At 43.0% G+C, this 17311-nt stretch overlaps 1 protein-coding gene across 1 annotated transcript; it reads left to right on the top strand.

The window, feature by feature from the left end:
* The first annotated feature begins 3279 nt into the window (after positions 1-3279).
* Positions 3280-6241, top strand: LOC117721925 (beta-defensin 4-like). Its single transcript, XM_034520802.2, has 2 exons — positions 3280-3384; positions 5401-6241. Exons 1-2 carry the CDS (start codon positions 3327-3329, stop codon positions 5589-5591), a joined length of 249 nt encoding a protein of 82 aa, XP_034376693.1. The 5' UTR covers positions 3280-3326; the 3' UTR covers positions 5592-6241.
* The last annotated feature ends 11070 nt before the right edge of the window (positions 6242-17311 follow it).

Here is a 17311-nt window from a genome sequence, read left to right on the forward strand (position 1 = left end):
TGCACCATGTGACCACAGAGATCAGAAGGGTGGATTAGATCTCCTAGAGTGATGGAGGTTTGTAAGCCGCCATATTGGCGCTGGGAACCAAACCTGGGTCTTACACAAGAGATAGACAAGTGCTCTTAACCATTGGGCCACATCATTGGCTCTTGAATTTAATTTTAAGTGAAAACGTACATCGTGGGGTTCTCACATTTCTGCTCGCTCTTTGTGTAGGTAAGGTGGTGAACTCAACTCCCTGCTATAGAATAGTTTATTCCCCATTTGTTGCTGGATCCAGTTGCTTCATTCTCTCCGTGAAGGAAAAGTGACAGTTAGAGTCATCATTCTTGTTAACAACGGAATTATCTGAACTGTCATAGATAAGAAAACATTCTTCGATGTTGACCATCTCCATACATTTAATTTCCATTTCTAAGACTGTACTGAGCTCTTGAAGTTTCTAAGATCTTGTAAGAGTTTTAACCGTGCTGTTTTTTTTCTGTCCCTTTATATAGTCACATCTGATTTGAGTTCATTCCTTGACTGTTGCTGGGACCTTTGGTATTCCAGCCTAGAGCTCGGGTCAGAAATAACATTTGTGTACATATTCTGGGACATTTCTATTAATGGATAAATAAGTAAACTTTCCAAAGTTGGCCCACATGGAGACCATTTTTTTTTTTTCCAGAGCTGGTGTCACAACTACCATGACCATCACCAGTCTGGACCCTGGCATTCCTAGGCTGTTTCTGAGATGCTCAGAACAGCCAGCTCAGCCTTGCTGTCTGGGCTCGAGTCTGTGTACTCCATCTCCAGAAATGTCCAGTCTTGGCAGTGCTTCTCCATTGTCTTGTACTTCACTTACAAAGTGTCAAGTTAAGAGAAAAGAAATAGGCTAAAATGACAGCAACACCAATGAGTGTCACACCAAGCACCACCCTCCTTCCATTCAGGGGAACTTTTAAAATGGTGAGACCTTCTCTTTGATGTATTTCTAAAACCACTTTTAAAAAGGAAACACTGAAACCATCGTGCTGAGACATTTTATTTTCTGCGATCAAATCCAGGAAAGACTGAAAGCCCATCAGTAGGTTTTTCCTTTACTGGGTGGCTGAGCCACTTCCTATGGAGATGTAGACTCTGTTTGCTTTTGCCTGGTGTCCATGAGAAGTGTGGGGTGTGGTCTTTATCTCCCTTTAAAAGAGAAAGGTCTGAGTCTACTCTCCCCAAGCTCGAAGCTTTGACGGTTACTATTGTACTCACTGCATGAAGCTCATAGAAAACTAAAACTTTAGTTCACACATGTCCTCACTCCAAAAGCCGCGCCATCTCATCTCCAGGTTTTGGTGAGGAATCCTTGTTTATGATGGTTGTGTGGTCTTCCAGAATGACCACTGGTCATTCTGCCTTTGAGAAGAAAAATCCATTCTGGAGGTCTCTTTCAAGTGGACTTAGGAAGAATGCAGCCACAAGAAGTCACCTTAGCCCATGGAAAGTGAGAAGCATGAGATGCAGCCACAGGAGTTCCTGGGGGACATTCAGCCCCACTGTCCTCAACAGCTCTGCTGATGTCTCCATCTCCTAGATGAATTTGTCCTCAGAGGAAGAAGGGAAGGGGCAATGCCTGCTCCCTCCCTCCCCGTCTCCTCAAGTGTTTCAGATTATCTTTGCTCCCTTTTGAAATCAAGTCCTACCTCATTCAATGAGTTCAAACCAGGATAGGCATCATCCAGGAAAGTGCTACTGGCTGCTCCCCGGGATTGCAACAGGACTTTATGGGAAAATTGCATCCTCGTGGATGGATCTTTAAATGACAGAGCATTGTTTTGATAGTAAAGGGAGGCAGTTGAGTCATCCGGAAAAGGATGAGTTAGAATTAATGCTAAGCAACCACTACCTTCTCTCAGCCTCTAAGCCCAATAAAGCCTCTCCCTATGTACCAGAGTTCCTTAAGGTTGCTTGTTCAAAAGTAGAGCAAAGTCAATGCACAAATGGTCACACTAACCTAATTCAAAGTGTGTGTTTAGATTTAAAATGACCCAAGTGGAAAAATCAATAGCTCATGAGATCCTACTTGTAACACCGGGAGGTACAGGAATACGGACCAGATACTTCTTCATGTACATAAATACATGTACAAGGGAATTTTCCCTAAAGAAACATATGATGAGATGATTAGGGAAAGGTTTGATGGAGTTCCGTGATTCAGGATTTAAAAAAAACAAATAAATAAATTCACCAGGTGGTGGTGCACACCCTTGATCCCAGGACCTGGAGGGCAAACAGGTGGATCTGTGAGTTCCAGGACAGCCTGGTCTACAGAGTGAGTTCCAGGACAGCCTGAACTGCACAGAGAACCCTGACTGAGAAAAAAAAATGTTTTTTCTCATGGTACTAGGGAGTGACAAATAAGCCTAATGTGTGATAGACAAATGCTATCCAACAGGAGGGCCGCTTCCAGAATGCCTTTTCCTCATACCAGTTTGAGACATGATTTCTAGAGGTTGCTCAGGCTGGCCACAAAGGCTGGCCACAAAGGCAATTATGTAGCTCAAGTGGCCCTCCTGCTTTAGGACCTCTGAGTAGGTTATTCATTGCTATACCTGGCTTGGCTGAGATCCTACATGCTCATCACCTACCTGGTGGCTGGAACCAGTTACTCATGAGTTTTTTTTTTTTTTTTTTTTTTCAGGTGGGCATGAGGTCCCATGTTCAGGTAACATGTTACCAACTCATCGCTTTCTCTGAGACAGGAAGCTGAACATCTATCTGACTCCATGTGCATCACCCTGGGTGGATGGTGAGTCGCTGGAGGTTTTTAATAGTAAATGCATTTCACCATTGTGTAGTAACTTGTAGAAATCTATGAGATTGAGGCCCATGTTCTGTCTTCAAGAAGCTTGTGAAACAGTTACTTGGTTCATTCTGTTGAATTTAGCAGCTAAGTGTGCCCAAGCCCAGAGGGATCGAGGTGGAATTAGCTCCCATTGAGGCCTCAGCCTGTTGCCAGAGTCTGAGATGACTAAGTCACGTGTCTGAGGTACAGGCAAGTAAAGTCTAATTGTTATCAGTAAGTCTGTCCCAGGACTGCATGGAAGCCTTGCACCTAAGAAGTAGAGCAGAAAGCTGCTTTTGGTGAGCAGTGCAGGAAGAAATCATGAGACTGAGTGTGCTCTTAAAGGGCCACTCCTTGACAAGAGAGGTAAAGTGCCCTGTGTTTCATAATTGTAATTCCTGGGATTCTAGTCAGTGTAGAATCCTATGCAGGAGGCAGCTCCTGGCACTATATAAGACACCAAGCTCAAGTCCCTCTGAATCTCTGCACCTCACCAGCTTCAGTCATGAGGATCCATTTCCTTCTCTTCTCATTCCTCCTGGTGCTGCTGTCTCCACTTGCAGGTGAGGCTGGGAATAAGGTGGTTCCAAAGTGAAATGAGAAACATCTCCCAACCAAGTGTGTGTGTGTCTATGTGTGTGCCTTTCTGTCTCCTTCTCTGTGTCTGCCTGTCTGTCTCTGTCTACCTCTGTCTCTGTCTCTCTCTAATCCACTTATTGCCTGCCTGCCTTCCTTCCTTCCTTCCTTCCTTCCTTCCTTCCTTCCTTCCTTCCTTCCTTCCTTCCTTCCTTCTTTCCTTTTAAGATTATTTTAGACAATATTTATTGTGTGACTGCTAACACAAACCAAGGACCCTTCCTTTTTACCTCGTAGGAGCCTAACATAGACTCACATTGAGCTGCTCTGCAGTACCTGACTTCCATTTCCTAACTCCTGGTGCTAAGATTAAGATTATGAAATAAGTTTCTTATAGGTAGCTTAAAAATAGTAACATGAAGAATGTTTGATTCATATCTGAAAAATATATATTCAATTAGAAATCTTTATATTTCAGGAGTAGAGTCTCTGCTTACTCTAGAGAATCCTTCAGAATAATCAGCCCAAGCTCTATTTGAGAACTTCTTCTGTGCCTATCCATAGAGAAGACCCTGAAGCACACATTGTCTGCAGGGATAATGACGCTCAAGCTCAGGGAGGCTATGGATCACAGCTTCCCAAACTCTGTCTAAATTTTATTTTTTAGAAAAGGTTTATATGTTTTTAAATTATGTGTACATATCTGGATCTGTGTATGGGTATGTGACAAGCACTACAGTACCCACAGAGGCCATAAAAAGACATCCAATCTCTCAGAGATGGAGTTGTAGCCACCTATAGGCTACCTGATATGGTTCTAGGAACTTTTCTCGGCTTTTCTGCAGGAGCAGTGTGCACTCCTAACTGCTGAGCCATCTTTCCAGGCTCCAGGTTGTACTTCATCCTTGACATTAGGCAAACAGAAGAAAAAGAGATACACAACTCAAGAAAGGGAGCTAAAACCAGGAAGAGAGAACATGAAATGAATGAATGAAGCAAAGGCCTCAAACTTTATCCAACAGAAATTATGGAGAGAAAAACATAATTTCACTAATTTTATTGATGGGTTCTGGTTTACAGAGGACCATCTTTGTTCTATGAGATACCCAAACATTTAATCCATCTGACATTTAGATGAATGTGAAGAAGGAGGGAGGGGGGAAGAAAGAAGGATGAGATTAAGACCTGGTTTTAGACATTAGAACCTATCAAAAAAGTTTGTTTTTACTTTTGATTTTCATTGTAAGTTACTTAGGAATCAAGTTATCATGAAGCAAGTCCTATACCCTGAACTTGGGGTCCAATACTTAGTTTGAAATAGGTACCTGGAAGTTAAAATACCTTAGTGAAAAACAGGAAGATGGCTCAGTGATCAAAAGTAATTGTTGTACAAGTATGAAGATCTGAATTTGTATATTAGTATCCATGCAGAAGCAGAGAGAGTTTCTGGTGCACGTTTGTAATACTAGCACTAAGAAGGATCCCAGAGGCACACTGTCCAGACAGACAGACAAACCTACTCAGTGAATTCCAGGTTCAGTGAGAGACTCTGTCTCTAACAATGAAGCAGAGAGCAATTGATGAACACATCCTATGCCAACCTCTCTACCCTCTTTATGTGTCTGCACGCATGTATGTACACATTCATACCCACTGGCTGTTTCTGATACAGGAACAAGGGACTTGTGTGTGGAAAAGGAGAGTAAGGCTGCGGTGAGGGCGCTGAGGACTCACACAGAATCTTTCCTGAGATCTAACCTGTTGGGCCTGAAAGTTCCAGTCAGTCAGGGGTGGAGCAGACCCTTCAACATTTGGGTCCTAGGAAAACCAGAATGCTTTACATAGCAGCTGTGGCCAGAACTGGATTCAGTCCTGCTAAAACAGACATTGCAGGTTTGGGGATGGGGAAGCCTGCTGGGATTTACTCAGCATAATAGCACAGTGATCTGTCTTTATGACCTAATGCTTTCACATCTAACATGTGTTTTTCTTATTTATTCCAGCCTTTACCCAAAGAATCAACAATCCAATAACATGCATGAACAATGGAGGCATATGCTGGGGACCATGCGCTCGTGGTTTTCGACAGATTGGCAATTGTGGCTTTTCTAAATTCAGATGCTGCAAGATAAAACAGATAAAAAGACCAAGAACCAGTGAGACAAATAAATCGCCAGAATTTGCTCTTCCATGAAGATGCACAAAATAAACCAAATTAATGTTCTTTGATTACCTTCTCTAACTCCAGTTCCAGGAGACACAGCGGCATCTTTTGACCTTATGGCAACCATTTACGCAGTACATACAGAAAAAATATCATACAAATAAATTAATAATAGTAGTAATAATTATAATTTTAAAAATAGAGTCATTGAAGAAAACACTCAGCCTTTACGTACATGAATACATGTATTCACCTGACCAAGCCAGCTTAATCAGTCAACAGGTTCTCCAGGGCAGGAGTGAGGACCAAAAAGAAAAAAAGATAGATTTCAATATACTAATACGATTAGAAAGTGTGCAACCAATACAACTTACATTAAATACCGCAGAAGAAACACAAAAGTAATGTTAACATGGCCAATTATTAGAAGATTGGGAGCCTTAACACATGCACTAACACTTGTTCGAAATCCAGATCCTGTCACAATTTTCTCTATAGCCAATGTAACTTCACAGAGAGGTACAGCTAACTTCAAGATGTGCTGTTGGAAATGGCCTGCTTCTGATTGCCAAAGGCCTATCGACATCTCCCTTTGTCCAATGTTTGATTGATTGATTCCTGCCCAATCAATAACTCGCATTTTATTAGAAGCATTAAACTACATTGAAAGTTGACTATAACATTCTTTCCATCTAATAACTTTGTTAAATGCCAGTTCCACATTCTCTGTGGGTTCAGACCCACAAGGTCACATCTCATGAGGATCAGGGCCAGATCCTTCATAATGTTTAGCCATGCCTGTCTCTATGCTTTGAGTTAAAGTTTGTGAAATGTTTTTCTTCCAAATTTGAGGAAACCCTGAAATACACCCATACTATTCTCCACAAAGCAAACAGGAATCACATCACCAAATGAATTGAAAGTCATTATCTTATTCTAAGTTGCCTCCACTGTCCGGGGAGATCCAAGAAGTTGAGTATTATTACTGGTTATGAGAATCTTCAGTCTGAATCCCACTGCTGAATGTATCAGTGGAGGGTCAGGAACACAGGTCCAGTGGTCTTCAGAATGTGAGATAACCATCATCATTTCAGAAAGGGAATCAGCAGGAGGGTGGGGTTGTTTCATTTGTTGCACTGACCTTTCTGGCAGACATCGAACCCCATGTTCTTCCTGTGAAAAAACACAAACATGCCCTCTTCCCCATATGAGTACAGGGTCGGGTTCATGTCATTGGCCTGTCACAGGATCCTTCCGTTTCACTGAAGCACACGTAGTGGAAGTGTGAGGATGCCAAAAATACTTCGCAGCCGAACATCCATGAAAATCTAAATTTTAAAAATTTAAATAAAAAGAGCATGATTTACATAGTTTCATGGTGTATGGGAATATAACTCCTTTTTTTTCCCCCAAAGATATTGTTTTAAAGTTCCATGGGCTTATTCCACAATACCTTGTCCTTGAGGATTATAAGGAATCCCAGTAATATGGGTAGTATTAAATTGTTGGCAGAAAGTCTCAAGTGCTCTGCTGCAATAGCCAGTTCCATGATCTGTTTTAATCTAATTTGGAATACCAAGCATTGAAAAACTATGTAGCCAATGACTAATTACATTTTTAGTTTCTTCTCCTGTTAAAGAGGTTGCAACTAGAAAGCTCAAAAAACGTTATCAATAGTCACATGTATATATTTTAATTTTTCAAAATCAGAAATATGAGTAACATCCATTTTCCATAATTAATTAGGTACCAGTCCTCAAGGATCTACACCATTATGTGGTATAGGAAGAAGCTGAGGACAGTGAGGACAAGTCTTTCCAGTTTGACCTGTGCATTCTCTAGAAATAACAAATAGTTGTCTCAAGCTGTTACTATTTTGATGATGCAAAAATAAGAATGTTTGGCTAATTGTTCCTGTGTAAAGCCTATGATCTGCCTTTTATGCAAATCTGCTGTGGCACTGCCCTCTCTATGGGGTCCAGGAAATCCAGTATAAGCTCTTAAATATCCTATAAAGTAAGGGACAGTATGTTCTCTCAAATTAAGTTGTATTTGTATAAACAATTGCAAAGTTTGAGAATTAGTATCTAAAAAAGGAACAGTTTCAAGCAATTGTAAACATACTGGCTATCAGTATACAAATTTAAACCTTGATTTTTCAGCATTTCAAAAACAGCAGCAAAAGCACATAGTTCAGTTATCTGTTCTGAAGCAGGGAGAAACTCAAGAGAATGACCATGTGATCCAGTTACATATTCTGCCCTCCCATTAGAGGAGCCATTTGTAAATAGAGTAAGTGCATTTTCTATGTGCCGAATGAGACAATTTAGTAAATTTAAAGGAAATACAAAAACATGCATAGAGGCAAATTGTAACAACTTGTCTTTTGGATAGTGATTATCAATTCTGCCTGACAAGCTTGCGCTTGCAATAGTCTGGATATCAGTACTCTGCATAACCATTTAATGCTCTTTGGAATAAGGAACACATATTTCATCAGGTTCTGTCCCAAAATACTTTGGAGGGTCTATCCTACAATCCTGTATCAACATGGCGACAGCTTCATAATAGGGTGTTAACACTTTCTTTGGGGAAGAAAGATGAATCCATAATAAAGATCCCTTTTGCCAGAGAACTGCTGTGGGCACACAAGTTGCAGCAGGGATGCAAGCAGCCAACATGTGATTCTAACTTATATACTGTATCTGTTGTTGACTAATATCTTCCTCTACTTTCTGAAAAGCCATTTGTTTCTCAGCAGTTAATTAGGGAATTAGGATTTACATCCCTCTTGAGGAATATCAAGCAGAGGCTTAAGCTCTCCTGTGGTGAGCTTAAGGTGAGATCTTAGCCAATTAACATCTCCTAACAACTTTTGAAAATCATTTAAAGTAAGTATGTTATCTTTTCTTATTTGAATTTTCTGCACCATGATCTGCTTAGGATATAACTGATGATCCAAATATTGAAAAAGATATTGTCTTCGAAGCTTTTCAGGAGCAACAACTAATCCCCGAGGTTTTAAAGCTTGTTGTATAAGAGCAAAGGACTGTAGTAAAACTCAGTGATCAGCTGATAAAATATCTACATAACGAATAATATACACAGAAGTGCTTAAGTCCTAACCTCTTGTATTGAAGCAGCAACACATCTTTGGCACAGTGTAGGGCTATTATCCATTCCTTGAGGCAAGAATTTCCAATGATATCACTTCATGGGTTCTTTAAAATTACAAGCAGGCACACTAAATGCAAAACTTTCACAGCCATCATGGTGCAAAGGAATAGTATATAAACAATCTTTCAAATCTATGACAATTTTATACCTATGTTTTTGGAATGGCAGCTGGAGTAATTAAGCCAGGTTGTAATGCCCCCATAAGTTTCATTAACCTTTGATAAATCTTGCAATAATCTCCACTTGCCTGATTTTTTTGTGAGTTCCAGGAGCAACTACAAGATTCAATGTGGCCAGCTTGCAATTGCTCCTGCACTAGCTGTTGAGTGGTGAGAATTTTTTTCTGAACTGAGAATCCACTGATCAACCCATAGATAAACATCACCTTTCCAAGTAATCTTATCTGCATGGAGGGCAGGCTTGTCAATGGTCTCCACTAAAAATACTCTAGACCTGTCTTACCTTTTCTATGGGTAGCGATAACAGGCTCCAATACTCCCTGATTTTGCTTTCCCAACCCTTGGTTAGGCAAACAAGCACAATCAAACATCTGTTGTGTAACTTTATTTTTGGAGTGTACAAAATCCTCCCATGTCCTTCAGTATATCTCTTCCCCACAAATTAACAGGCAGGTTACAAACAATATAAGGTTGAAAATATCCTGGCGACCTTCCTTGTCTCCCCAATGTAAGAGATCATTGCTGTGCTCAGGACTCTGACTTTTCCCTATCCCTGCTAATTAAATAATGGTAGTTTTTTGGGGCGCCAATATTCAGGCCAATGAATAGAAGTTATTATGGACACATCTACTGTATCCTGTATCCAGCAGCCCTGTAAAGCCATTTTCCATTTATTCTTAAGACTAGTTCAGGTCTTGGCAAACTGGCTCCAAACTTAGGAATGTCACACATAGGTGACATCTGTTTCCATGACAACCCTGCATACCTTTTTGGAGCCCACTGCTCACACTCACCTATGAATAGACTAAGTCACAGCCTAGATTAAAGGCCAACCTTTCTCCACCTTCGACCCTTTTTTCTCATGTCTTTTCTTTTTCTCTCCTTTGTCCAGTTCTTCCCTAATAAAACCTCTGCCATGTGGATCTTCTTTGGCCTGGTGTAGTCTGTCTGGACACGAGCTGCCATCCAACACAACACTGGTGCCAAAACCCGGGAACTTAGCAGCAGCCACTAGCAACTGTGGCACCAGTCGTTGATGCCAGGAGCAGGCCGGGGAAGACTGCGGCCAATCGCAGCCACGTGGACCATCGCAGGCTGGCTGCTACAACTGAACTGTGAGCGAACTGATCAGTGAGCAAGGGCTTGCCACCGCTGCTAAGCTACAGCTGCTCTGGTGGAACTCTAAGACCCTTACTGTGGCCACAGCTTCAACCAGAGCTCAGTGGAACTTCTATCCCAGTCTGAAAAGCCACCCTGCCAACTGGGAACAGAGAGCATTGCAGCCCCTCAGCCTAGTCCATAGCTTGCCAGGACTGGCAGGAGGGAGTCGGGAAGAAGCACTCAGATCTGCTTTCTAACTGCTATGATTGACCAAGGCCACTGTCCGACTGGCTCCCAGCCCTACCATGGCCCACTGCAGAACCACTGCCACCTTCTGGCCACTGCAGGATTCACAATCTTCCACCATGTGAGCTGCTGCTGCTGCTGCCCCTGTGGGACATACAAACTTCTACCACGTGAGCTGAGCTGCCCCAGTCCACCCCTGTGGGGCTAGCTTCTGCCACGTGGGTTACTCAGTCGTTGAGGCCCACACCAGCCATTCAGTTCCAAGTTTTTCTGCTACCAGATTGCTAAAGTCTTCATACAGACACTGACTTATTGGAAGGTCAGTCGGCCCAGAGGACCCTAATTTCCCAGGTACAGCCTGACCAGCCTTTCTTTTGGGATAAAAGGTTGGCATTTCACAGCCACGGTCCTTATGACTAGCCTCCCAGCTGACATACAGGATAGGACATCAACCCTTGGGTGACCACATCCCTCGAAAGCGACTCTCACACCCCTCCCCCTCCAGGCTCTTGCAGCTGTTTAAAAAAATCCCTAGGCCTGTGGTAGAGAAGTCTTCTAGTAAGACTGGGTCTTACTGTGTATAGCCTCTAGGTCTTCGTGATGTCTTAGGCCTCCAGCCTGGCTGGAATTTTTGGTTATTGAATTATTCTTGGGACACCGGTACAAATAATCCAGTAACTCCCCAGTGGGTACTTCAATGTCTTCCACTGGGATATCTCCTAGGAAATCTCAAATCTCTAAAGTTAACACTGACTTGAAGGCATCAAAGCTAGTTCACCTCTGCAATAAGGTCTGGGTTCAGTACCCATTAGATAATGGTTTCAAATGCCCACACAATGGCACACTTGATTCAGTCATTTTAAGGGATCTTCATACATACTGCCAGTGCTCTGGTAAATGGAAATAGGTTTCATATATTCAAGCATTCATCTATCTTCGCTCTAATCCCTCCATGTGCTCCTCTTGTTCCCCACTTAACTTCTCTTAGCCATGAAACCTCCACAACCTCCACTAGATGACAAAACAAACCTGGATCCAGGTAACGAACTGCCTCCCTTCCGTGGCAGACCTGTTTCTATGCTGCTGAAAACCCAAATTGCTGCCTCAGTTTCCCCTTCTCATCGAGATACACCAGAGCCTACTAGCTCAACTTCTCCTACCCCTTCCCCTCCTCCTGTGCTAGCTGCAGGTCTCTCCAATCGCCCTGCATTGGCACCAACTTTTACCCCTCTTATCACATTCTCTAAGGCCACAGACAAACCCCCAAGTTTTCCTTCAGGGACACCTGACCCAGCACCAGTCCTTCCTGTAAGGAAAGTTGCTGGGGTAGATGGCTTTGTCAGAGTACATGTTCCAAGGGGGCCATGCCCTAGGTGCCTGAAGAGTTGTGAGCTCCCTTGTCCCAGCTACTTCCATCACCAGCAAGGAGCCCCAGGTAGCCATCGTGGTGTGTGGGTGGCTCATCTCTTCCTCTTGGACATTGGGGACACTTTCTTGGCCTTGATGGAGTTTTGGGGACCCACTTTCCCCACTCATTTTCCTATCATCAGGGTAGGAGGACAACTTTACCTTCCTGTTCCGCGCACCTCCCGTGTCCTCCCTCACCCGTGGGAGAGAAACACGAGAGACGTAATTCGGGTAGTTACTGCAAAATGAGGCTTTACTCTGAATCAGCAAACGTGGAAAACGTGGAAGGACGCGGAAGGGGTGAGATGCGGAAGGGGCCTAGCTTAAATACACCCTAGAGTGACGTATTCACTTCTGATTGGCTGTTCGCTCACCACCCAATATTACGCCTCGGGATTGGCCAGTGACTTGGTGGGCTCTCTGCCTTTGCAGCTGCGCAGTTACTTGTTTACTGCTGGGAAAACACGAGGCCAGCGCCATCTTGGAGTGGCAACCACTGACCACGGCTTCCTACACCTTTCTCACCAGACCCCAACACTTAATTTTATTTTTAGGGGTATGCCTCTTACCCATGCCATTTTGGTAGTACCAACATGTCCTGTCCCCTTATTGGGACGGGATCTTCTATGGGAGCCTCTATTTCCTTTGCTCCCCCCACTTGCCTAAACCCAAGCTTACCAGCAGTTCCTCTGCTCCTTCTTCTAGCCAGTCAACCTACTAACACTAACATGTTGTTTGCTTTACCAGCTTCTCAGGTAGATCCCTGAGTCTGGGACGTCCAGAATCCCCCTGTTGCTAAATACCGTTCTCCTGTTGTCATCCAATTACTAGACTCTACCAGGTACACAACCCAAGTTCAATACTCCCTCTCTCTCTCCAGAGCCTCAGGGGACTTAAGCCTATCATTTCTATCATCTTGAGGAAAAAAACTCTTTCACCCCACCTCTTTCCCATTTAACACCCCTATACTAGCAGTTAAGAAAGCTAATGGTACCTATCGCCTGGTTCAAGGCCTCAGATGCACTAATTCTGCAGTGATCCCTCTCCATCCTGTGGTGGCTAACCCTTATACACTTCTTTCCATGATACCCTTGGGAACGTCCCATTTCTCAGTCCTAGATCTCAAGGATGCATTCTTCTCTATCCCTTTAGATGCCAAGTCACAGAACATATTTGCCTTTACCTGGACAGATCCTGACAGCCACTTTTCTACCCAACTTACCTGGACTGTTTTACCTCAGGGATTCAGGGACAGCCCACACCTATTTGGCCAAGCCCTGGCTTCTGACTTACAGTCTCTGTTTCTCCCTAAATCTAAGATTATACTTTATGTAGACGATGTCCTTCTCTGTATCCCTTCTCTAGAAATTAGCCAAGCTGAGACTTCTGTTCTTCTAAATTTGTTTCCAGTCAAGGTTACAGGGTCTCACTTTCTAAAGTCCAACTGTCTACTCCTCAGGTCACCTATTTGGGACTAACAATTACCCCAACACACAAGGCTATTTCCATAGACAGAATCTAATTCCGTCTCTAACTGTTCCTTCTACAAAGGAATACCTACTCCTAGGATAGCCAGTTTTTTACATTCCTGGGTTCCTTTCTTTTCCCTCCTTTCCAGTACCTTATATGAAGCAGCATAAGGCCCCACCCACGACCCTTTTCTCAAACCTGTTACTATGCCTTTTTAAAGGCTCTAACAGGCTCTTTGTTGTTGTTGTTTTCAAGACAGGGTTTCTCTGTGTAGTCCTGGAACTCACTCTGTAGACCAGTCTGGCCTCGAACTCAGAAATCTGCCTGCCTCTGCCTCCCAAGTGCTGGGATTAAAGGCGTGTACCACCACTGCCCGGCTTAACAGGCTCTTCTTAAGGCCCCGGCCTTATACCTCACTGACCTGACTCATCCTTTTTCCCTCTATGTAACCAAAAAAAAGGGATTTGCCCTCAGCATCCTAGGTCACCATCTGGGACTCTCTTTTGCACTTGTAGCATACTTGTCAAGCAGACTAGATCTAACCATCCAGGGAGGGGCACCTTGTATTCATACCTTAGCAGCTGCTGAACTTCTTATTTGAGAGTCAAAAAAACTAAACTTGGGGTCGCCTATAACTGTCCTCTCTTCTCATAACTTGTCACAGGTCCTAACTTACAAAGGCTTACAGACTCTACCTCCCTCCAAGGTTCTTTTTCTTGAGGTAGTGCTAATAGAAGACCCCATACTTACCTTCTGATAGTGCCTACCTTTTAATATTTCCAATCTCTTTCCTTGACCTAATACTAACTATTCCCTAACTCACTCCTGCCCTGAAACTTTAGAGGAACTATTACCTCATGTGTTTGTGTGAAGGTCACACATACAGGAGGGCATATTATTTCAGGCCATCTATACTTGGTATACAGATGGCAGCCCCTTTCTACATGAATGGGCCAGAAGAGCTGGCTATGCTATAGTGTCAGACACAGAGGTGGTTGGGGTATAGGACCACCAATCAACAGGTTGAACTCATAGCCCTTACTTGTGCCTTCCAACTGGCACAGGGACAATCCTTCAACATCTACATAGACTCCCAATATGCTTTTCATGTCCTTCTGTCCCATGCTGCTATCTGGAAGGAGCACAGGTTACTTATGACAAAAGGAAGATCAGTAACTAGTGAAAACAAAATTATGGCCATGCTAAAGGCCTCTCATCTCCCCTCAGCTATTGTAATTGTCCACTGCAGATCCCAACAGATAGATGAATCCATTGTATCCAAGTGAAACAACCAAGCCTATGAGGCTGCTAGAGCTGTGGCCCATAGGGGCTTAGGCTCCTCTTACCCTCCCCAGGACATCTTTACACTGCAACCCACATCCCCACCTACACCCCCTGACATTCATCAAACTCTGTCCTATCTTCACCAACTCTTTCATCCTAACAGCCAAGCATTGTCTTATTTTGTTAAGACCTACATATAGCCTACTCCTGAGGACTTAAGTTTCTTAAAATCTATCACTGCTTCTTGCAAAATCTTTCAGCTGTCAGACTCCAATTCCAGGTATTTTAGTACCCTTTTTCCTACCCATCAGGCTAGAGGTTCCCTTCCTGAAAATGACTGGAAACTTGACTTTACCCACCTGCCCACTGTCAAATGTGTCTTGGTGGACACATTCTCTGGGTGGGTGGAGGAATTCCCTACTACCAACAAAAGGGCTCAGACTCTTGAATGTTCTCCCCTGAGAGAGCATTCCCTGGTTCAGTGTCCCAGTCTCCTTCCAGTTACACAATGGTTCTGAATTTACCTCCTGAATTTCTTAAACTCTATCTAGAGCCCTAGACATCCCCTGCCATTTTTATATTCCCTACAACCTCCAGTCTTCAGGAAAGTTAGAACTAATCACTCCCTAAAAACCACTCTTGTCAAACTGTCACAGGAACTTTATATCAATTAGCTAAAACTCCAACTGCTGGCTCTTTTTAGGCTACGAGCTCTCCCCAAGGGATCTCTTTTCATCTCACCTTCCAAACTCATATCTGGACATCTGGTCCTAATTCCTAGACTTTCACCTAAACGCTCTCCTCTCCTTGATCACCTACTAATCCCACTACTTTGCCACCTCTCCTCTCTTCTATGTAACTTTGCTGACCACCATCTACAAGACTATATGCTGTCCCCTGCCCACTGCCTGTCAACATTGGAGATGAAGTTTTCTCTCCCCTGTAGATAATCAACCCTCATCTCTCTCTCTCCTCATTGGCAGGGCCCTTTCAAGGTGATTCTCATGACTCTCACAGCTGCTAAACTTGAGGGACTTTCTCATTGGGTCCACCTGTCTCACCTTTCACTCCTCAACCTCAAAATGACTCTTCTTCCTACACATTGACCTCAACAGGACCCTGCTTTCTTAAGCTCCAGAAGATGTTGAGACCACTCACCTGGTCCCCAATTCCAGAAAAATGAGACTCCATTCTGGCAGCTGCACTTGACCCCATTGGTTTAGATATGGGCTTCTCATTCTCCGCCTGTTGTTCATTTCCATCCAGGACAGCCCTTACATCTGGAGATTTGAGGTTTGAGAAAACCCCCACTGATGACAAATAGTCTTCCAAATAGGGTCAGGAAACTGCTCATAGCTGGATGCCAGGGGCCAATCCAAATTGCTATCATCCCTATATTCACCATTTCATCTAAATATTATGATCTCTTTGTTTGCTTCCTATTTAACCAGATGGAAGATAATTGTTAAAAAAAAATAGCCAGATAAATATGGGGGCTGCACATATTGGTTTTGCCAGATACATATGCTTAGTGTTGGGGATGAGTAAGCAGGCATTTTCAATACAGACCTGCATTGCACAGGGAAACAAAGTAGGGGAGAGGGGTGAGAGAGCATGTGGTAATCCTCCAATCCCAGACAGAACTTGTTTATAACATTCAACATTACCCTAACCTAGCCTTGCCATTCCCTCATCCAGCACAAGCTTCTTCTTTGGATCAAACCATTATTACAAATCAATCACTGGCTACTTTTAACAACCCCTCAAACTGCAGAGTAGGCTAATAATGACCATAGAAAGGCAGGGGGTAAGAAGAATAGAGGGAAGTTGGTGGTTTAAAAAAAAATCATGCCTGGTTTCTACTGCATCTATTCTATATTAGTAATACTGAAGCTAATGAGAGGGGATTGGCGCTACACTTAGTATCATAAAATTATGCAATTTGAAGTGATGGGTATACCAATTATCCTGTATTGATCATTGCCTACCCTACTTATATACTGAGAGTACATAATTCCCCACAAATATATATACTTACTGTGTCTGATTTTCTTTTAATATCTCTTCTGTATGCCAGTTTAAAAATCTGTCTACCAAGCTTACTATTGTGGATTTTCACAGCACAGTGGTGGGAGTGAGGCATTCTAGTGTGGGTTTGAACTCTTCATTCTCCAGCCTTAAATATCTTTGCTGGGAACTCTATAAAACAGCCTTTGTCAAAACTATTCTTAAATTATAGATTTCTGCTTATCTGGTTATTTGTATCATCTTCATGTAGGGAGGAAGAAATTCTGATTTAGGTAATTTACTTTCCCTTATAAAAGCCCCATCTCTCAGTTCTTGCCTTGGGTTGTATCTTGATAATTGTCAATGGTTTTCTAGGATAAAAATGAACAACTGGGTTATGAACTTTACAAACAATCTCACTCTGAGGCGAACCACATGGCCTCCCTCAGAACAGGTCCCAGCTAGAGCAACAGGGAGATGGTGGGAAAGACTGGAGTCCTATTCTCATGGATTCTCAAGATAGACTCTAAAAGGTAACTTGACAACTTACTGCTGATATGCGCATTGTTTCAGAAACTGGAGAACAAAAGATCCAAAGGCTAGCAAGTCCCACAAGTTGCCCATCATGTGGTGGCTAGAATCAGCTACTTGCTGGTTTCTCCTAGGTGGACATGAGGCCCCATGTTCAGGTAACATGTTACCAACTCATTACTTTCTCCAAGAGAGGAAACAGCACACCTATCTGACTCTATGTCCATCATATTGGGTGGATGGTGAATTGCTGGAGGTTTTGAGTAGTAAATGAACTCCACTACTGAACAGTAACTTGGAGAAATCTGAGATGAGGCCCATGTTCTGACCTAAAGAATCTTGGGAAAC

Source organism: Arvicanthis niloticus, chromosome 16 (assembly GCF_011762505.2).
Source record: "Arvicanthis niloticus isolate mArvNil1 chromosome 16, mArvNil1.pat.X, whole genome shotgun sequence".
Taxonomy (NCBI): Eukaryota; Metazoa; Chordata; class Mammalia; order Rodentia; family Muridae; genus Arvicanthis; species Arvicanthis niloticus.